This window comes from Coregonus clupeaformis, chromosome 34, assembly GCF_020615455.1.
Source record: "Coregonus clupeaformis isolate EN_2021a chromosome 34, ASM2061545v1, whole genome shotgun sequence".
Classification (NCBI taxonomy): domain Eukaryota; kingdom Metazoa; phylum Chordata; class Actinopteri; order Salmoniformes; family Salmonidae; genus Coregonus; species Coregonus clupeaformis.
Genome location: NC_059225.1, coordinates 42,687,366 through 42,704,122, shown reverse-complemented (window position 1 = coordinate 42,704,122; position 16,757 = coordinate 42,687,366). Strand labels below are relative to the sequence as shown.

Sequence of the window (16,757 nt, the reverse complement as noted above, 5' to 3'; positions counted from 1 at the left end):
CAGAGATGTATAAGTCCTTAACTCACATCTCTTCTCACTTCTCTTAGAGGAGTCTCTGGAAGATTATTATCTTGGTTTCATTGAACCAGGAAGTTGGTTAACTTTTCCTGCTCTCTAATTGATGTGTACAGTACTGGCGATGAGAACTTAGTTTTTCAGCTGGCAATTTACAGCATCTTGTAGGGCGGCAGGTAGCCTAGTGGTTAAAGGTGTTGGGCCTGTAACCGAAAGGTTGCTGTTTCGAATCCCCGAGCCGACTAGTCTTGAGCAAGGCACTTAACCCTAATTCCTCCTGTAAATTGCTCTGGATAAGAGCGTCTGCTAAAATGTCTTGGCTGTTGTTTATACACAGCTGTTGCTTCTTGCTTTGCTGTCATGCAGTATGAGGATCACAGAGTACGACCCTACCTTACACAGAAAGCGGCACAGGTCCTAATCCAGGCACTTGTCATCTCCCGTCTGGATTACTGCAACTCGCTGTTGGCTGGGCTCCCTGCCTGTGCCATTAAACACCTACAACTTATCCAGAACGCTGCAGCCCGTCTGGTGTTCAACCTTCCCAAGTTCTCTCATGTCACCCCGCTCCTCCGCACACTCCACTGGCTTTCAGTTCAGGCTCGCATCTACTACAAGACCATGGTGCTTGCCTACGGAGCTGTGAGGGGAACGGCACCTCCTTACCTTCAGGCTCTGATCAGACCCTACACCCAAACGAGGGCACTACGTTCATCCACCTCTGGCCTGCTAGCCCCCCTACCTCTACGGAAGCACAGTTCTCGCTCAGCCCAGTCAAAGCTATTTGCTGCTCTGGCACCCCAATGGTGGAACAAGCTCCCCCACGACGCTAGGACAGCGGAGTCACTGACCACCTTCCGGAGACACTTGAAACCCTACCTCTATAAGGAATACCTGGAATAGTATAAAAGTAATCCTTCTACCCCCCCTCCCCCATCCCCCCATAAAGAAATGATTTAAACAAAGTGGTTGTCCCACTGGCTATCATAAGTTGAATGCACCAATTTGTAAGTCGCTCTGGATAAGAGTGTCTGCTAAATGATGTAAATTTAAATGCAGATTTGAAGAAAGTAACTATTGTGGCATGGTTACATTTCTGCTAAGAATAGATTAGATTGCTCTACTTAATATGTTTACTCCCAAAAAGGTAAAACTTGGACAAAGCAATGGTCGAAACTTGTTCTGCCATTCTGAAGTCATTTTTAATAACACTTTATTCTAAACTTTAAGGAGACATACAGTAGCACCAGTGGCCAGTCCGGGTAGCTCTCCTGTCTGCTTTTCAATTATATCCTGTCACCTTAGGCCATGGTGCTGTGTCCATGCTGTATCTAACAGAAAGGAAAGGGGTGTCACTTTAGATAGAATCCTCTTTCTCTCTGCAGCTGGAGACACTGATAGACTGTGTGTGTGTGTGTGTGCGTGTGATATGTGCGTGTGCGTGCGTGTGTGTGATAGTGTAATTTCCTGCCAGCCAGAGAGGCACTAGGCTCACGTTAGCCAACCATGTAATTAAAGCCTTAAAAATGTCACCATCCCTCGCCAGACGGCTTTATGTGCCTTATCACAGCATTACCAGGTGTGTGTGTGTGTGTGTGTGTTTGTGTGTGTGATGGGTGAAAGAGTATCATGGTATTGGTCGACCGAGGGCTCCCATTTCATTGTCCAAGTTATTCACCACCAGACAGCAACAATAAAGAACTCTCTAAAGTGTATGGGTTGTGACTGATCCGTCTTAATGTTGTGGTATAGGACACATTGTCTGTCTTGTTTACACTTTCTGACAAGAGACCACTTAGATATGATCATTTTCACGTTTTCATAAATTCTTAGAATGTTTGGGAGTTATGTATACTAAGGCATTTATGAAAATTCTATAGCAACATAGAGTGGGAAAGCGGCCGTGCGTTTGGACAATTAATAGACACTGCAGTAAATAAAACCTCATACAAACATCTAGCACGTCCAGGACCGGAGTCTACGCAGACCGTTGCGCCATAGCCAATCAGAGGCCACAAAGACCTGCCATCATTCACTTTGAACTGGACTGTGTGTTTACAGGCAGTTGCAACAGCGCGACTTTAGATAATTAGAACGCATTCGGCAAAAGCCACAAAATACACTTGAATGGATTTCTACAAATATGTAGCTAAATACCACAGGAGTCCTCTTACATTTAAGAACTTTACAGTCCTATTGATCAAACAACCATAAAAAAGGTAGGCTATCTTTCCCTATATGCACATCAACAACAACAAGACCAACAACTAATGCTAGCCAGAGCAAGATTAGCTCAAATCTAACGAAGGGACATTAGATAAAGCCTCTCAAACTTTTTCAGCTAGTTGGTCGTCAAAATTGCACTGATAAACGATGGGGAATAGCCTGCTCGTCCTTCTGCAGCTTGCCTGCCAATGCATGTGTTGTCCCAACCAAGCACCCAAGCTAACTAGCTAAAGTTGGCTAGCTTGCTAGCTAGCTACTTTCAGATACAAATGAGAGAACACCTCACTCTGACCATTTTACTTGCCCTAAGAGAGTTGGTTAGGCTGTTTACATGTTATCTAGAGTGTTCGTGACTAACTATTACTTTTTTTGCCTACGTTTACTGACACTGGTCATATTCAGCAGGTGTTGCGCGTTTGTAAATTAATCAGTTATTCTGTGCTCTGGCACACTCAGACAGGAGTGCTCTGAAATCAAAGTAGATAGCTAGCAAGAGTGAATTTGCAAATGCAAGAGATATGCTAACAGGATAACAATCGTTCAGCATAGCTAGCTAGCTAGCAAAGCAATTCACATTTCTTGCTACCCAACCAAATGACACATCTCTAGCTGTGTAGCCACTGAAAAAATGATACGAGGGGAAAAAGTCAATGATGACATGGCGTCCTCCTAGCAACTAGCTAGCTATCTAGCTAACGTTAGGCTTTTTAGCTTGTTACATAAATAAATACGCTAGCATATTAGCCACACTATGACCAGCTTGTGATCATTGTCATTGCTAGTTTGATCGTATTGACATTCCCAGCCTTAGTTACATTCGTCCGTTTTTGTCCAGAATATTGAGTCATTGAAACTGAAACAGTGCATCCCGAATGGAGGCAGGAAAAAATTTACCAGGCCAGCTGTGATTTATAACCTAATAGTAGGGGTGTAACGATTCGTTTTAACAACGATTCGATTTGTATCACGATTCGTGGTTGTCGATACGATTCAAGGACGATATTGGTTCATTTAGAACGATACGATCCGAAACGATTCAGTGACTTGAAATCGATTCAGTAACCTTTTAGCCAAAAATTCAACCAGTGTGACTGAAATAAATACCTGGATACTGGACAGTGCAGGTAAAGTTTCCTAGATTCCTGTTTCTTGTAAGGACCGCAATGGTGGCTTGATAATTTCTCGCTCGTCGGCTTCTCCTCTGTCGTCCGCCATGTTTTGTTGTCTTGGCGCCTTTGCGCTGCTGCTGGCGCGATGACGTCACGGATAGGCAGACTGAATCGAGTAATGTTTAAAGCCTTTATCATTAAAAGTGCTAAGAAAAAACATCCATATAAAGTCTGACGTGCTTAAATCCAATGGGTTATTTCCTAGTATTGATACAATCGATTTATTACATTTTAAAACGATGTTAGATCGATATATGTTGTCCAAAAGGCCAACTCGCCGAGCACAGATCGATGTAGTTGGATCATAGGAATATATATCGATACATCGATGTAGTAGATGGATCGTTACACCCCTACCTAATAGCAATATTTTTTGGATGACCAAGAAATGTATTGGTAAATTATATTAATCATGCATTGAACTGCATCCATCTATTCTGCCAACAATGCCTTACGTACGTCAAGGAATGTTGAGTCAAATATAACCTGTTTTGGTTTTGTAGCATAAACTGGGAATTTTATATTTTTTACTGATATTATGATTGTCTGTTTGTTTGATATCTGCAAAGTAGTTAAAACGCTGTCAGTTCCACTTTAATAAAATCAAAATGTATTTGTTGCATACACAGATTAGCAGATGCTAAAGCAGGTGTAGCAAAATGCTTGTGTTTCTAGCTCCAGCAGTGCAGTCCATGACAGCAAAAATAGAACAAATGAGAAAGTTTGTATAAGTAGTCTTTGTGTTAAGCACAGTGTGTGCCAGAAAAGCCTCAGTGAATGTGCGTGTGCATTCAGTGTGTGCATACCTTTGTGAACACGAACTTGTGTGTACGTGTATGTGTGTTGGTGTAGACTCCTCGGTGTCTTCGTAGCGGCCATCTCTCTCTCTCTCTCTCTCTCTCTCTCTCTCTCTCTCTCTCTCTCTCTCTCTCTCTCTCTCTCTCTCTCTCTCTCTCTCTCCCTCTCTCTTCCTCTCTCTCTCCCTCTCTCTTCCTCTCTCTTCCTCTCTCTCTCCCTCTCTCTCTCCCTCTCTTTTCCTCTCTCTTTTCCTCTCTCTCTCCCTCTCTCTTTGTCTCTCTCTCTCCCTTGATCAGCTTTCAGATGACTCTCCTCTCCTTTCCTAGTGTCAGTCTATGGACATGTCAGTCTTTGAAGTGATTAGGGATCTTTGATGCCAAGGCATTTCCTAAGCATTCTAATGTCTGGAAAACATCAGAGAGTTTGTGGAGGAAATACTTCAAACCCATGTCAGAGATCACTGTGAGCCATCTGTGGACAAATAGAAATGGCATTTTACTTCTTTAAACTAAAGGTTCTGTTTACCAATGAGATTGTGTGAAATGTGCATTGTTACTCAAACACAAAAGGAGAGAAAATACTTTAGAAACACAAAAAAACATCAGGATATGATTTGACAGCTAAGGAGTAATCTAAAATCACGTGTCAGGGTTTCATAGTTTGATTAATTAAAGATCTCCTTAACTGCGTACACAGCTTTATTTTACATTGACCTCGACCTACTGTAGTTCTGGAGTATGTGTGTGTGTGTGTGTGTGTGTGTGTGTGTGTGTGTTTGTGTGTGTTGGAGGTAGAGTAGAGTCACCCGTTCTAAAGCCATGCTCTATACAGCCAGATCCCCTAGGCATCATTTAATGGGTTTAACTCCAAGTCTCATTCTGGAGTACCTCCAGAAACCATAGGGCAAGGTTACACAGGTAATTGCTTGCTTGTGTGTGTGTGTTGCTTGTGTGTGTGTGTGTGTGTGTGTGTGTGTGTGTGTGTGTGTGTGTGTTCAAACATATATCCCCACTGCTACAGGTACCCTTCAACTCTGTATTGTAGGTGAAGGACTGCTCTGTCTAGTGTCAGTCATCAGTCCTAACTGTGATTGTTATCCCCTTTTCTGACACACACACACACACACTGCTGGAGGCTGAGAGCGATGGGTAAAAATAACAGCAGGATTTGGGAACCTCTGAGAGTAAGGGCGGGACACAGCTGAAATTGCTGGGTTTATTGTGTGTGTGTGTGTGTGTGTGTGTGTGTGTGTGTGTGTGTGTGTGTGTGTGTGTGTGTGTGTGTGTGTGTGTGTGTGTGTGTGTGTGTGTGTGTGTGCGTGCGTGCGTCTGTGTGTGCATCAGATTTAAATGGGACCAAGGCTGTGGCCAGTCAACTCATGGTTAGTCCAAGAGTCCTTCAGAACTTTGTACAACACATTCTGTTACCACAGTGGGTGTGAGAGAGTTTGTCTCCAAAGACAAAGATTTAGTACAGTTAAGTACAGTAGTTACGTAATCATCAGGGTTTCAGTATGTTTGGATATTCCAACAATTGTCATTGCATACGGTTGCTTCATTTTATTACTGTGTATAAAACCTTTTGACCCTCACCCCCAACCACACACTTGCAACAGTCCCTCTACATCCCCTCTACAGCCCTCTACAGTCCCTCTACAGCCCCTCTAAAGCCCTCTACAGCCCCTCTACAGTCCCGCTACAGTCCCTCTACAGTCCCTCTACAGCCCTCTACAGTCCCTCTACAGCCCCTCTACAGCCCCTCTACAGCCCCTCTACAGTCTGTCTACAGTCCCTCTACAGCCCCTCTACAGCCCCTCTACAGTCCCTCTACAGCCCCTCTACAGCCCCTCTACAGTCTGTCTACAGTCCCTCTACAGCCCCTCTACAGCCCCTCTACAGTCCATCTACAGCCCCTCTACAGTCTGTCTACAGTCCCTCTACAGCCCCTCTACAGTCCCTCTACAGTCCCTCTACAGCCCCTCTACAGCCCCTCTACAGTCCCTCTACAGCCCCTCTACAGCCCCTCTACAGTCTGTCTACAGTCCCTCTACAGCCCCTCTACAGTCCCTCTACAGCCCCTCTACAGTCCCTCTACAGTCCCTCTACAGTCTGTCTACAGTCCCTCTACAGTCCCTCTACAGCCCCTCTACAGTCTGTCTACAGTCCCTCTACAGTCCCTCTACAGCCCCTTTACAGCCCCTCTACAGCCCCTCTACAGTCCCTCTACAGCCCTTCTACAGTCCCTATACAGCCCTTCTCCCTCTACAGTCTGTCTACAGTCCCTCTACAGTCCCTCTACAGTACCTCTACAGCCCCTCTACAGTCCCTCTACAGCCCCTCTACAGTCCCTCTACAGCCCCTCTACAGTCCCTCTACAGCCCCTCTACAGCCCCTCTACAGTCCCTCTACAGCCCCTCTACAGCTCCTCTACAGGCCCTCTACAGCCCCTCTACAGTCCCTCTACAGCCCCTCTACAGTCCCTCTACAGTCTGTCTACAGTCCCTCTACAGTCCCTATACAGCCCCTCTACAGTCTGTCTACAGTCCCTCTACAGCCCCTCTACAGTCCCTCTACAGCCCCTCTACAGTCCCTCTACAGCCCCTCTACAGCCCCTCTACAGTCCCTCTACAGCCCCTCTACAGTCCCTCTACAGTCTGTCTACAGTCCCTCTACAGCCCCTCTACAGTCCCTCTACAGCCCCTCTACAGTCCCTCTACAGTCCCTCTACAGCCCCTCTACCTCTACAGTCCGTCTACAGTCCCTCTACAGTCCCTCTACAGTCTGTCTACAGTCCCTCTACAGCCCCTCTACAGTACCTCTACAGCCCCTCTACAGTCCCTCTACAGTCCCTCTACAGTCCCTCTACAGTCCCTCTACAGCCCCTCTACAGTCTGTCTACAGTCCCTCTACAGTCCCTCTACAGCCCCTTTACAGCCCCTCTACAGCCCCTCTACAGTCCCTCTACAGCCCCTCTACAGTCCCTATACAGCCCTTCTCCCTCTACAGTCTGTCTACAGTCCCTCTACAGTCCCTCTACAGTACCTCTACAGCCCCTCTACAGTCCCTCTACAGCCCCTCTACAGTCCCTCTACAGCCCCTCTACAGTCCCTCTACAGCCCCTCTACAGTCCCTCTACAGTCTGTCTACAGTCCCTCTACAGCCCCTCTACAGTCCCTCTACAGTCCCTCTACAGCCCCTCTACAGCCCCTCTACAGTCCCTCTACAGCCCCTCTACAGCCCCTCTACAGTCCCTCTACAGCCCCTCTACAGTCCCTCTACAGCCCCTCTACAGTCCCTCTACAGTCTGTCTACAGTCCCTCTACAGCCCCTCTACAGTCCCTCTACAGTCTGTCTACAGTCCCTCTACAGTCCCTCTACAGCCCCTCTACAGCCCCTCTACAGCCCCTCTACAGTCCCTCTACAGTCTGTCTACAGTCCCTCTACAGCCCCTCTACAGTCCCTCTACAGCCCCTCTACAGTCCCTCTACAGTCTGTCTACAGTCCCTCTACAGTCCCTCTACAGCCCCTCTACAGTCCCTCTACAGCCCCTCTACAGTCCCTCTACAGCCCCTCTACAGCCCCTCTACAGTCCCTCTACAGCCCCTCTACAGTCCCTCTACAGTCCGTCTACAGTCCCTCTACAGTCCCTCTACAGTCTGTCTACAGTCCCTCTACAGTCCCTCTACAGTCCCACTACAGTCCCTTTACAGTCCCTCTACAGCCCCTCTACAGTCCTCCATCCATGTGTTTCATTACTCATGCCTTACCCCATCCATCTGTCCACAGCAGAGAACACTCACTAGAACGTTTCTGTTTTAAAACCCTCCACTCCAGAGAGCCAGCCAAACAGATTGGAATCTCAGTGCGGTTTTCCTAGGGGGCTGACACACATACACATTCACAGACAGCCCACACTCGAGTGGCTGATGTATGTTGTGGCTGTAATGTTTATTCCGCCGGAATACTGTTTGTGGAACAGATTGGGTAGCAGCAATCCTGAAAGTTAGTAGCGTTGGGTTTGTGATGGGAAATGTTCTAACTCACGGGGGATATATCAACACACACGCACACACGCAGCATTCCGTCTGACTGAGGAGAAATATCAACACACGCAGCATTCCGTCTGACTGAGGAGAAATATAGTTTGGGATAAGGAGCTGGAGGCGGTGGAATGCATTATGGGCCTGAAAACAGTAAATGTTTACACACTGACACCGACGCACCTGGGGACAATACACACATACACACAAACACATACACACAAACGCCACCTGGTCTAGAGAACAATGAGATAGCTGTATGCTCAGCCCTGAATTTCTCTTTACCGCTATCTGTGTGTGAGTGTGTGTATATTCCCTGTTCCAACCAAACAGCTTTCTAATCTGACTGTGATAATAATCTTCTGTTAGAAATGAATCAACATTTATTCAGCCGCTGAGCCCTCACATCATTTTGAGAGAGAAAAGCTGAAAAGCCTGCTTACTGACCCAGTGACCTTGATGCTGATATCATCATACTATCCTTACTCCCATTCTCATTCTCATTATTTAACAATCACACTGACTCACACTTCATATCTGACACACAGTTCACATAGTTCAAGTATTATAGACTAACTGACAGACAACTGACCGACCAACACAGTCAAAGCACAGAAACACACACTTCAGGCTTTGCTTGTTGGTTTTCCTCTAAACTTAGATTGAAAAGTAAAGTCTGGGGTTGTTCTACTGGTGTGTGTGTGCATACATGTCTGGTGTGTGTGTGCATACATGTCTGGTGTGTGTGTGTGCATACATGTCTGGTGTGGAGAGAGGCAGCATCTATCAACATGGTGATGTGACCCCCAGCTAACACCCTACTGTCTGTTTACACAGATGGACCATTACTCTGTGTGTGTGCGTGCATGCGTGTGTGTGTGTGTGTGTGTGTGTGTGTGTGTGTGTGTGTGTGTGTGTGCGTGCGTGTGTGTGTGCGTGTGCGAACTCGCATGCGTTCGTGTTGACCACAAAGCTGTGGTTAATTTCAGAGGCTATTCATTAACAATGTAATATTGCTATCATAGACAAACTCAGACATGATCAATATGGGTGTGACAATATGCTCCTCCCTGGTTTTCTCACATATTGATCAGTTAAATTACACCATGTGTAATGGAGGTGGTTTGTAACCACACTCGCAAGATTAGTGACCTTGGCAATAGCATTAATCTCCACCATTATATTTCCATAACATCCATAGCTGTCTACATTTACATTTTACATTTTAGTCATTTAGCAGACGCTCTTATCCAGAGCGTCTTACAGTTAGTGAGTGCATACATCATTTTTTTTTGTTTTCATACTGCCCCCCCTTGGGAATCGAACCCACAACCCTGGCGTTGCAAACGCCATGCTCTACCAACTGAGCTACATCCCTGCCAGCCATTCCCTCCCCTACCCTGGACGACGCTTGGCCAATTGTGCGCTGCCCCATGGGTCTCCCGGTCGCGGCCGGCTACGACAGAGCCGGCACATAATGTCATTGTGATAAATAGTGTATTAATCCTAATACAGTCCTTTTGTCTGGCTGTAGGAAAACACAGGGTTAAACCCTAGTATTTATGGTCTGTAGTGTAAGCACATCACCTTGTACATATGTTCATCTTGTTTAGGGAGGAACACTGTGTGTGGTCTCTAATGCAGTGGTACTTGAGGAGTATTATTCTGAAGATGATGCCATTGAAAAGCAGTGTGCGAGTTATGGTTGTGTGTTTGTGAGAGAGATCAAGTACGGGTTTACACAATCACCCTGGATAGAAATGATTTAGACTGGGTTGTATTATTACTGTATACATCTCTTAACATTACTGATGGTTTATTTATCCTCCCAACCACTGTAAACCATGGCTGCCTCAGCACTGTATAAGGGTGTGTGTGTGTGTGTGTGTGTGTGTGTGTGTGTGTGTGTGTGTGTGTGTGTGTGTGTGTGTGTGTGTGTGTGTGTGTGTGTGTGTGTGTGTGTGTGTGTGTGTGTGTGTGTGTGTGTGTGTGTGTGTGTGTGTGTGTGTGTGTGTGTGTGTGTGTCAGTAATACTCTGGCCTCCACCTAACAGATAGCATCAGCACACACACACACACACAAACACACACACACACCAGCACTCAGTCAGACCAATAAATCTGACGTGGAATCGTGCAGTCAATCAATACTATGTCTATGTGCATATTGTCATGTTGGTGATCGTGCTGACATTATGAATACAGGCCTTGAGATAATTGACTGCAGGTTTGCTGCACTCTTTGAATGTTTACGACAAATGATGTGCAGACTGTCAGAAAGGGAGAAAACATCACTCTAGAAAAATGCTATAATGGGTAAATATTACTAAAGTGACAAGTGTGCTGACAGTTTCTGATATAATAGGTAAACCTTCCTTTAGAGAAATTTTAATTAGGCTGTCAGATACTGTAGACTAGGCTGTGAAAAGGGTAGGAAAACTTACATTTGGACTGTTTTATTATATAGAGTTCAGGAAATATTCTCACTAAAGGGGAGACAAGTTAAAAGCCATGAGGATATTCTTTCTATGGAGTAGGGGAGGGAAGAATTGGTCTCGACTGGCAGTATTTGACAGGTGCTTTACATTAGAAAGTCACGAGTGCCGTACATTCCACCATCAAGCTTTCCTTCAAAAGAGACAGATTTCTCTACACGATGTCAAGACCATGGAGTCGGAATAGCCATGTATGTACATTTTAACAGTTCCATTTGGAGCAGAAATGAATGTGTTTTTATGGACTCCACGTTTAAACGGGCCCCATGAGGAGTAGTGTGTCCCACATGAAGGTCATGTACACACACACATACACACACGTTCATGCTGTGTGAGGGCATGCAGATCTGATTCATGTGTTAAGAGGTTACAGTTCAGGGGTCATCAGGGTGAATGTGACAGCAGCTACCTCAGCTCAGCATGAATCTGACACTAGAACCATATCTCTCTCTTTATCTCCCTCTCTCCTCTTTCCTTTTCTAGCACTTTCTATCTTTGCTTTCTCTGCTTTTTCTTTTGTCTTCTCTCTCCTCCTTTCTTTTACTCTACCCTGCTCTCTTTCTGTCTCTTCCTCACTCTCTCATGATTTATTAAGAGTTCCAATTATTACCAGCTTAAATTCACAGCTCCATTGTTCTCTCTGCCTCAAAAAGCCTTTTTGGCAAGCAAATTAAAGGAACTTATGTTGCCTCTCTCTCTCTCTACAGGTGTGTCTCTAATGAGATTAGCTCACGGCCCAACAGGAATTAAGTGACGCCCCACCTCCCCATGGCTCCGCCCCCCATGGGTCGCCCCTCCCTTACCCGGCATGCGGTGCTGCTGCTGCAGTGCATGCTGGTCCTACGGGCTGGGGGCGTGGTCGGCAGGAGAGGTCCGGTGCTGCTGCCTGAGTCGCCCTGTCACCGGGCGGAACACCCCCTCATCTCACACACAGGTAGGTCACACACACACTCACAGTCACACACTCACACACACACTCATGCACACACTCACAGTCATGCACAAACTTATTCCCTTTCCATCGTGGAAGTTCCTATTTCATTATTCAGTGTTTCCTGTAATCTAATAACATTTTTCATATTTCCTGCATTAAAGAAAATATTGAATGGAGCAGTTTAGCCATAAATATTACTGTAAAACTTCACCAGACGAAAACATGGATGAAAATTAATTCAGTTCTCTCCACTAACAACATACCAGCCAAATGCCACTGCGCCCATTCCATCCCAGCTGAGACTGTCAGCTAATCATACAGCTCTCTGTCTAGGGTGTAATTGTGCAAAAGGGCAAGGTCACCACCCACACACACACACACACACACACACACACACACACCCATAGCCTCCCCTGTTAGCTCATGGTTAGTTGGGTTACCTTCAGCACTCAGAGTCTATTGAGCGTAAGGACGATGACTAACGGTCTGGCTAACGCTATCTGCTGTCCTCTGTGAGTCTCTGTGGTGGTTGGGGTGACCAGACTGCACACTAGCATTGTTGCCTGAGGTCAACAGTTTGTGTTCCCTAATGTTCCAGTATGGTCCATTAACTCAGTGCCTGCTGAAGTCATGGAAATGCATTGGTGTTAATAAAGCATGGAAACAGATATGAACACTGAACACAGATAGAGAAAGGGGAGAAGGGGGGAGGGGTAGAGGAGAAGAGGGGAGGGGAGAGGTAGAGGAGAAGAGGGGAGGGGTAGAGGGGAGGGGAGGGAGAGGAGGAGAGGGGAGGGGAGGAGAAGAGGAGAGGGGAGGGGAGGGGGGTAGAGGAGAAGAGGGGAGGGGTAGAGGAGAAGAGGGGAGGGGTTAGAGGAGAAGAGGGGAGAGGAGGGGGTAGAGGAGTAGAGGTGGGGGAGGGGTAGATGAGAACAGGAGAAGAGGGGAGGGGTAGAGGAGATGAGGGAATGGGAGGGGGTAGAGGAGAAGAGGAGAGGGAGGGGGGTAGAGGAGAGGGGAGGGGGTAGAGGAGAAGAGGGGAGGGGAGGGGGTAGAGGAGAAGAGGGGGGGGGGGTAGAGGAGAAGAGGGGAGAGGAGGGGGTAGAGGAGAAGAGGTGGAGGAGGGGTAGAGGAGAAGAGGGGAGAGGGGAGAGGGGAGAGGAGGAGAAGAGGGGAGGGGGTAGAGGAGAAGAGGGGAGGGTAGAGGAGAAGAGGGGAGTGGGTAGAGGAGAAGAGGGGAGGGGTAGAGGAGAAGAGGGGAGGGGTAGAGGAGAAGAGGGGAGTGGGGGGTAGAGGAGAAGGGGGGAGGGGTAGAGGAGAAGAGGGGAGAGGAGGGGGTAGAGGAGAAGAGGTGGGGGAGGGGTAGAGGAGAAGAGGGGAGAGGGGAGAGGAGGAGAAGAGGGGAGGGGGTAGAGGAGAAGAGGGGAGGGGTAGAGGAGAAGAGGGAGGAAATGTCTCTAAATGTAGTATAATATGTAAATAGTGTAATAGTAGAGTATAATAGAACACATCCACACACTGGCCTCTATATGCTGTATACTCCATGTCCTGCTAACGTCTAAAGTTATGAGGGAGGTCCCCAGGTCCTCCAAAGACTGGGAAGAACTACAAAGACCTCAATCATAAATATGAAAATATATCAATATAATATAAATATAACATCCTTGAGGATCAGGCGTTTTCTTATGGGCTAGCCATGCTGGGTCTCTCCAGTTTGGACACACATCGCCATATTCAATCTAAAGCGAAAACTGTGTTTCTGGGATAGTTCAAAAATAACTTATCCTGGGAATCTGGTTAGTGGGTTTGATGGAATATGGCGCTAAAGCTGTTCCAGTGACACACTGTACTCTACTGTTCTGTTTTGTCCTGTAGGGTCTGGTGCCTGTGGGTTGCTCAGAGCAGGGTGTGCCACTCTAACACACATGAAAGACTCAACCCAAAAGGGTGGTGATTTTCTGACTTGGCTCTTTCCTCAGCCAAAATAGCTGCTACTGTACAGCAATACTCCCTGGTGATATTTTCAAAGGCTGAATTATAGAAGTTGTCCATTCCTTTGTCATTCTGAGTGCAGTTTTCTTTCCAATAAAAATGTTTTATAGTGAGAAGGATTTGAAGCTGCATAGCTCAAAACTGACAGACAGAATTTAGAACTTAGAACTAATCATAGAACTTCTGATTCTGCAAGGAACCTGTCGGGAATGACTTCTTAAGGTCAACCATGATAAAATGAAATCAGACTTTAAACAAAAATGAACCCTCTATCTGAGAACACATTCTAAAACACAGTTCATTCTTGTGGGTTTATGAGTCAATCAGCAGTCCTAACCTCCAGAGATATATTATTGAAGTTATATGTTTAACGAGTGTTCCTTGGCGGATGTTGAAGTTATGAAAGATAGTTAAAACGTGTGCAGTAAACAGTGTCATCTCACCACCATGCCAGACACAAGGTCTCGTCTCGGAGGATATGAGAAGACGTGTCTGTTTAACAGCGGTGTATAGACTTTCACTTTTATCACCCCTCACAGAATAACACATTGTTAGAGAGTTGCAGTGTGTGTGTGTGTGTGTGTGTGTGTGTGTGTGTGTGTGTGTGTGTGTGTGTGTGTGTGTGTGTGTGTGTGTGTGTGTGTGTGTGTGTGTGTGTGTGTGTGTGTGTGAGTGTGAGACTTTCCAAAAGAGAAAATAAACAAAATAGCCACACCAACGATTGGAGACCAAGATGATTTAATTGGTCCATGGGGAATATCTTTTACAGCCCACTAAGTCCATTGCGAGACCGACTGGCTATATTCTTAAGCATCAGTGCATTCTATTTACGTCCAAACTTCCCACAATGTTGCTTTTTAATACCAACACAGGAAATTAAATGTAGTCCACCCTGCCTCTACCTTCATGTGTTTTCTTTAAGTCTTAAGTTACAGTTGTGTTTCTTTTTCCCATGTGACACACAGAGGTCATTAGGTCATCTTGTTAAATGTTCATTTTTTTCTTCCCTTAAACGGTTTCGCTCTCATGATCCATTGAAATATTTTATTGCACACTTATTTGCGGCTACGGAATGGTTTGTCTGTCATGATTCATCGTCTGCCCTGAGGCCTCTGTTCAGCTCCACTGTAATTTCAGACGCAGGACTTTAACAGTAAAATATGCTTGTTTTGACTTCCTAAAATAACACTTTTGGGGAAACTCTACAAGGACACAGATAATTTGACCAGTTCTGGTCAACGTGGACACTCGTTAAGAGAGTACGTTTTTATATTCTTACTGTATCAAGGGCCAGTTTGACCTGGTTGCGAAATGTGGTCAGGAAAACCTCCTGGTCCTAATTATAGATTATAGCAATGGTCAGAAGGTTTTCCTGAGCACACAACCTCACCACCAGGTTGGTCAACCTGAACCTCATTTTGACAGTTGACATTGAACAGGTGTTTATTTTAACTTTATTTTAAAGCTGCAATGTGTCACTTTTTGGGTGACCCGACAAAATTCACATAGAAATGTGAGTTATAGATCTGTCATTCTTATTGAAAGCAAGTCTAAGAAGTGATATATCTGTTCTATGTGTGCTATTTCTATGCTTCCCGTTTTTAGGTTTTGTTTTTGCATCTTTTACTTTTGGTTTTGTACACCAGCTTCAAACAGCTGAAAATACAATATTTTAAGATGGTTTAGATGGTACAATGATTCTCTACACCATACTTGCTTCTTTTGTCACATAAACTGAAATTAGGTGATCTATTACAATTTTAGCTACCAGGAAATGGTGGAGTGATTTCTATAGTGCATCTTTAAAGTTTTCTTCTCAATCCAACTTCACAAAATAGTTGTAATTTACTATTTTCACTCTACCACAGGGGACAGCAAACATGCCCCAGTTTCCCCAGTTGGACACATCTTGACAGGCTGAATTTAAATGGAATATATAGGGACTCCATTTAAACCCTTAACGACCCCCAATTTACTCCTAGAAACCTAAAGTATTCTAGTCCCAGTTGGTTCCACATGTCTATTATTCCAGGTCAGGTTGTTCTTTATACAGTTTGAGCTCGGAGACTGAAGACTGCCCTAGTCTCTGAAGCTGGGGTGTAAATATTTATATAGTCTGTCACTTTGTCATTGTGTGTCAACCGTTTCCAAACCCAGAATAACAAACCAGGAAAGAGTTATGGAGAAGGAAAAAGGCGCAGATCTAGTTTGGAAAAGGGGATAGAAAGGAGGAGGAAGGGAGTGGGCCGGATTCAGCTTGGCTCTGCCATTTTTAAAGTCTTGCCCCCCTCCTTCTTCCAACAGTAGGGCTTGCTCCACTCCTTCTCCCAACAGTAGGGCTTGCTCCGCTCCTTCTCCCAACAGTAGGGGTTGCCCCCCTCCTTCTCCCAACAGTTGAAAGTGCAGTGCCCAGCTGATAATCACCCTGATAATTGCCTCGAAACTGAACATGTATAAAATCAGATGAAATAAATGAAGTAAAGTATGATGGGGGAGAAAGAGGGAGAATGGGGGAGAATGGGTGAGTTGATGAGCAAGGGGAAACAAACATGCATAATTACAATGAGGGAAAAAAGTATTTGATCCCCTGCTGATTTTGTACGTTTGCCCACTGACAAAGACATGATCAGTCTATAATTGTAATGGTAGGTTTATTTGAACAGTGAGAGACAGAATAACAACAAAAAAATCCAGAAAAACGCATGTCAAAATTTTTATGAATTGATTTGCATTTTAATGAGGGAAATAAGTATTTGACCCCTCTGCAAAACATGACTTAGTACTTGGTGGCAAAACCCTTGTTGGCAATCACAGAGGTCAGACGTTTCTTGTAGTTGCCCACCAGGTTTGCACACATCTCAGGAGGGATTTTGTTCCATTCCTCTTTGCAGTTCTTCTCCAAGTCATTAAGGTTTCGAGGCTGACGTTTGGCAACTCGAACCTTCAGCTCCCTCCACAGATTTTCTATGGGATTAAGGTCTGGAGACTGGCTAGGCCACTCCAGGACCTTAATGTGCTTCTTCTTGAGCCACTCCTTTGTTGCCTTGGCCGTGTGTTTTGGGTCATTGTCATGCTGGAATACCCATCCAC

The 16,757-nt window shown here is 45.6% G+C and overlaps 1 protein-coding gene across 2 annotated transcripts in view; it reads left to right on the top strand.

Moving 5' to 3' along the window:
- LOC121550072 (semaphorin-5A) overlaps window positions 1-16,757 on the top strand; it is a 203,419-nt gene that overhangs the window by 42,122 nt on the left and 144,540 nt on the right. For both annotated transcript variants that reach the window (XM_041862193.2, XM_041862190.2), the window contains exon 2: window positions 11,449-11,675. In XM_041862193.2, coding sequence (XP_041718127.1) covers window positions 11,510-11,675 — 166 coding nt within the window. In that variant the 5' untranslated portion in view covers window positions 11,449-11,509. The remainder of the gene's footprint in view (window positions 1-11,448; window positions 11,676-16,757) is intronic.